At 35.4% G+C, this 6000-nt stretch overlaps 1 protein-coding gene across 4 annotated transcripts in view; it reads right to left on the bottom strand.

Moving 5' to 3' along the window:
- Window positions 1-6000, bottom strand: part of ANKRD28 (ankyrin repeat domain 28) — a 129595-nt gene that overhangs the window by 46587 nt on the left and 77008 nt on the right. For all 4 annotated transcript variants that reach the window (XM_011977945.1, XM_011977941.1, XM_011977943.1 and 1 more), the window contains 3 exons: window positions 2702-2780; window positions 1642-1756; window positions 255-337 (listed from right to left, as the gene is read on the bottom strand). In XM_011977945.1, the coding sequence (XP_011833335.1) occupies window positions 255-337; window positions 1642-1756; window positions 2702-2780 (277 nt within the window). The remainder of the gene's footprint in view (window positions 1-254; window positions 338-1641; window positions 1757-2701; window positions 2781-6000) is intronic.

The raw sequence follows: 6000 nt of genomic DNA, 5'->3' as shown, positions 1-6000 counted from the left end.
TTTCACCATGTTGGCCAGGCTGGTCTTGAACTCCTGACCTCAAGTGATCTACCTGACTCGGCCTCCCAAAGTGCTGGGATTACAGGCATGAGCCATCATGCCAGGCCTGAACCCAACATCTTCTAAAAGGGGTTATTAAATTATCCATACTGGACCCATCTGCATGTAATTTTTAAAAAGAAGGATAAAGAGACCGTCTTAGAATTTTGAGGGGTTTGAGGAGACATACAAAAGTCTGCAAAGGTTGCCCTTACCTGAAGAAAGAAGTTTTCTGCAGCAATCTGAAAAGCCACTTAAGGCTGCCAAATGGAGGGGGAACATTCCATGTATGCCACGCCTAAAGTTAATAGAACAGGACAGTATCTTCATTTTAATACAAGAAAAATACAAACAGTTAAATACATTACGAAAAGACCACTTAAGTGAAAGGTAACTAAGAGTCAAAATGTCTAACACTATGGAGAGTAATTTGGCTAAAGGTTGACGGTAGGCATAACTTATTACCCAGCTATTTCTCTCCAAAAGTCGGGTTTTCCACCTTCAGCACTACTGTCATTATGGACTTTGCTGCGGAAACGTGAGAAGTCATTCTGTGCATGCAGGCTTACAGGCTGTTCAGCAGCATCCCTGGGCTCTACCTAATGGATGTCATTAACACTAACACCTTCCTCCCCAAATTGTGACAACCAAAAATGTATCTAGACATTTGCTTAGAGAGTAAAATTCACTACCCTGTCACCCCACCTTTGAAACATTTCCATAATGCAATATGTTCAAGAATATTTATTGCAGTAATTCTGTAATAGTGAAAAACTGTAAGCAACTTGTATCTACAAATAAGGAGAATGAATATACTGTGAAATCTTTATCTGATAATTCTATTAAAAAAATGAACTAGAGCAACTCGTATAGATGTGGAAAAAGGCCCTAATTTGTATTTAGACGGCTAAATCAACAAGCTCACGTAATTTTTTTGGAAAAAGTTACAAAACAGATAGGTGCAGTACCACACCATTACAGAAAGTAAAAAAGATTTACAATTTGTTAATGAACACATGTAAATGTGATACAAAGAATGATAAACATAAATTTAAGTATGGTGTTTCTTGCAGAGCATTAACAGGAGGACTCATCTTTCAAACAAATTATTACAATGGGAACTTTAATATATAAAATAAATACAAGTAAACTGTTCTGACCAAAATGGGGGTGGAGGTAAGAAATCCTTTGTAGGATTCCAAGGAATCCCTGAACTTGGCACAGCATAGCCTGAAAACTATTATCTACAGATAGTATTTGGATGAAAAAAAAGCATTTGGCACATACAGCTTTCTGGAACTTTTAAGTATGTCTAGCTTAAAAATAAAGAGATCACAAAAATTAACAGCTCTGATCAAAACTGCATTATTACTCAAAGTGAGAAAGAACTGGAGTAAGATACATAAAAATACACTGGCTTACCAAACAAAATTGTATTTAAACATTTTAACCTACCACTTTGTCAATACAAAAGAAAGTTCAAGAAATTAATACAATATTGAGGATAAAATCCACATTTCCACCTAAAATATCCAGAAAACTGCAGTTCACTTCCCTTTATGCTTGCCTGTGTCAGTTATCAACACCTCAGTAAGTACTTACTTTGCCGTGTCAGCACCACTTGTAATAAGAGTGTTGATCAGCAGCTCATGGCCATACCGTGCAGCTATGTGCAGAGGAGTATTTCCATTCTTATCCTCACAGTCGATTACAGCTCCTGCAATACAGGACTTACTGTCAGACACTGGACCATATAAAGATCAAATCAAATCTACTACATGAAAAGTAATAAAAAATGCTGTTCACATACAAACTAATAGACATAGCAATTTTAAATAGATTTCATTCATAGCTCATTTATCGGGCCAGGCAATGGATTTACAGCTTTTATACTTAAAGCAATTGTGTGAATTAAGCATAAGATTTCAGTAGATTTTTAAATTGACAAGAAGGTTCTGAGGTCCAATAAGTCTGGAAACTACTGTATTAAAAAAAAATTAAACACGTTTCTTTAGAGCAATACTTCAGAGCTTTAATGTGCATACTCTTTGTCATCAAGACTACATGCAATGCTTCAAAAAGTATTGGATCATGAACCTATTTCAACTTTTCCCCTTAAAACCATAGTACCTACTATCTTGAGGATAAGTTTCTTGGAATACGCCTTGGAAAACACTGATTTAAAGTAATATACCTAAAAGTTCTTTTGATTTAAAAGTTTAGCTTGCCTGATATTAATTTAAACACAAAAGAATACAAACTCAGGAAATTAAAATCCTGAAAACAGTCACAGATACTGAACAGGGGAAAATGATAAATGTATAATGTATATACAGAGTACACACATTAATATATAATAGAAATTACGGTAGAAAGTAATTTTCTATTTAGCAATACTGAAAAAAGCTAATACTAACTGCTGAAGAAATAAAATAATTCAGGGAACCAAAACAAAAAACCGAAAGTACGAAAGATACAGCTACATGGTATTTTATACTCTTTAATATTTTATTTTCATGAGCTCTGAAATCATACATTAAAAATACACAAACTGTGATGACAATTTCTCAATACCATTCATTTGGTGGATGTTTTTACTACATTTAAGAAAAAAACCAAAAAACAAAAAACAAAACAAAAAAAAACCAGAAATACTTTTTACCACTCTGGATAATGGTTTGTGATCGGGAGAATCTACCGTGGAGAGCAGTCATGTGTAGTGGGGTTTTCCCATCTTTACTCTGGGGGAAAAAAAAAAATTACTCACTCTACTATATCCATAATATGTAATCCTTAGTTTTACTTTGAATACCCTCTTGCATCTTTATTTTTATAACTATTATACAAGAATTAAGTTTAACTGAGGCCTATGGAGGTAAAACAGCTGTTTAAAATTAGGAATTAATTTTTTTAGCATGTGTATCATAAAACACAAATATACAAAAATTCCATGCTTACAGCTTATAAAAATTGGGAGTGGGACAGTACGGATGTGTCTCCCAAGTTTCAGATTCAATATTTCACATTGCTCCAACATTTCCATTCTAAGAAATTCTGAATCCCTCCTTGACCAAGTAAAAGTGAGTATTAGAATTAACTTTGTGAATTTTGTGTGGATACATTAAAAAAAATAAATACAACTAATTTCAGCCACTATAATTAAAAAACTTCATATATTTGTTTATAGTTATATGTACTAAATATTTTCTCAAATCACTTAAAATAATAACTCAGACTGGCTGCACACATATATATTTCATGTAGAAGTTCTAAAGGAGTTCCAAATATGAAGAAAAACAATCCCTGAGTTAGGTTATCTTTTCTTCTGATTAGGTGGTGTCTTTTCTTTTCTAAAATATTTCAGTTAACCAAAACATACATGTTACCAATGCAAAAGAAAAACTACTTAGCAGCTTCCTAAACTCACAGCAACATTCAGTATGCCTTCTGTGTAGGTACTAAAATGGAAATGTCACAAGTATCCTAAGTTTATGCTAACACAGTACAATGCAGATATTCTTTAAAAATCCTCATGTCATTATAATAATAATTAGAACATCCTAAGTATCTACTTAAGTGTTTGATTCCATAATATGAATTTTTCAAGTAAACAAGCCATCCGACTGGCAAGCAATTTTAGAGAAGTTCTAATCTTTTGGAGGCAGTATGAGAAAGGAAGAAAAAGAGGAGAGAGGATGCATGCATGCACAGGTTCTGGAGTCAGAATAACCTAAGCGTGAATCCCAGATCTCCTACTTACCACAAGCAAGATTTTGGACAAGTTGCCTAACTTCTTTGTGCCTTCACTTCCTCAACTGAAAATGAGGATAATACCATCTACATCTCATTGGTCTACTGTACAGAGTAAATACAATAATCTTTGTAAAACACTCAGAAGCACATTAGTGCTTCTCAGGATATATTTGTTTTATCATTATTTTTTAATGTACTAGTTGTTATTCGTTCAACCAGAAAAAAAAAAGGGGGCAAAAAAGCATCTTGGCAAAAAGGATTCTGTCTTTCCAAAATGTTCCAGATAGGATATATCCTAATTTTTATTGTTAATATTTTAGCTACAGCCCTTTTTTTCTTTTCTTTTCTTTTTTTTTTTTTTTGAGACTTGCTCTGTTGCCCAGGCTGGAGTACAGTGGGATCTCAGCTCACTGCAAACTCTGCCTCCTGGGTTCAAGTGATTCTCCTGCCTCAGCCTTCCGAGTAGCTGGGATCACAGGCGTGCGCCACCATACCCAGCTTATTTCTGTATTTTAGTAGAGATGGGGTTTCACCATGTTGGGCAGGCTTGTCTTGAACTCAAGATCGCAAGTAATCCACCTGCCTCAGCCTCCCAAAGTGCTGGGATTACAGGCATGAGCCACCGCGCCTGGCCTTTTTTTTTTTCCTTAAAGAGATGGGGGTCTTGGTCTGTCAGACAGGCTAGAATGCAGTTGTGTAATCATAGTTCACTGCAACCTCGAACTCTAGGGTTCAAGTGATCTTCTAGCAACAGCCTCTGGAGTAGCTGGGACTACTGGCACGTAACATTACACCTGACTAATTTATTTTTTGTAGAGATGGTGTCTAAGTTGCCCTGGCTGGTTTTGAACTCTTGGGCTCATGTGATTCTCTGGCTTTGGCTTCCCAAAGTGCTGGGTTTACAGGTGTGAGCCACCATGCCTGGCCAGCTATAGCCAATTTTTACAGACATAAGAAAAAACATAGATTCCATTGATTAGAAGGATAACAAAAATAAGGGGAAAACAAAACAAAACAGAAACCCCCACGACTCAAAACAAAACAAATAAAAACTTGTAATAAAAATTTGATTAACAAAATGATGAAATTCGGAAGATAAAATTATAGTTAACATTTATATATATAGCACGTTTCAGGCACAGTTTTAAGACACTTCATATGGTCAGGTACGGTGGCTCATATCTATAATTTCAGCACTTGGGGAGGCCAAAGCAGGAGGACTGCTTGAACTCGGGAGTTTGAGGCTGCAATGAGCTATGACGGTGCCACTGCACTCTAGGCTGGTCAAGAGTGAGATTGTCTCCCCACCTCCCTTCCTCCTAAAAAATCAAAACCAAATCCACTTCATATATGTCATTTAATCCTCACAACCCTATGAGATTGATACCATTAATCTTGTTTTACAGATGAGGAAATACAGGCCCCAGGGTTAAGTGATTTTACTAGGTCTCATAGCTAATAAGTGATGAGTCCTTTATTTATTTTTCTGTTTTAGAGACAAGGCTTGCTATATTGCCCAGACTAGACTTGAATACCTGGCTCAAGCGATTCCCTCACCTCAGCCTTCTGAGGGTAGCTGGGACTAAAGGCACACATAATTGGGCCTGGTTAGAATCCTTTATTATAAGCCTATAGGTGACACTGGATCAACATTTTTACTTTCTACATTCTGTTCATAAAACCTATTCTAAGTATACAAAGGAAAAAGATTCGGATTACCAACTAAAAAGTTTGCCATAAGACATGTTAGGAGGGGAGAAGGCACAGTTATTTCTCTCTGAATTGGAGAAACAACGTAGAGTTTTCTTTTTCTTAATCACCTCATATCATTTTAGCAGAAAGCTAGGAGTATTAAGAAAAAGAAAGACAGACAGAAAGAAAAATAACAAAAACCAAAAATTAGATCTACAAAAATCCTAATGATTAATCTCACAGGCATCCAAAAACAGTAACTACAAGCCAAACATTTCACAGTATGTTTTTAGGTTTAAACTTCAAAACAAGCATTTGGTGCATTTTGCTTAGCTGACCAAAATCTATTCTTAAAGAACAACAATGTGGGTGGGAAAACATGTGCATATAAATAAAACAATCAGAGCAGTAAGGCTCATGTCAAGCAGTTCTAAAAAACACACCTATGCTGCTTTATAAACCTGATTCATTTTACCTCTACTACTTTGTAGGAAAATGAATTTAAAACCTTAGAAA

The sequence above is a fragment of the Mandrillus leucophaeus genome, unplaced genomic scaffold, assembly GCF_000951045.1.
Source record: "Mandrillus leucophaeus isolate KB7577 unplaced genomic scaffold, Mleu.le_1.0 Scaffold186, whole genome shotgun sequence".
Taxonomy (NCBI): domain Eukaryota; kingdom Metazoa; phylum Chordata; class Mammalia; order Primates; family Cercopithecidae; genus Mandrillus; species Mandrillus leucophaeus.
Note: the sequence above shows the minus strand (reverse complement) of the source record. Positions and strands in the feature narration are given on the sequence as shown.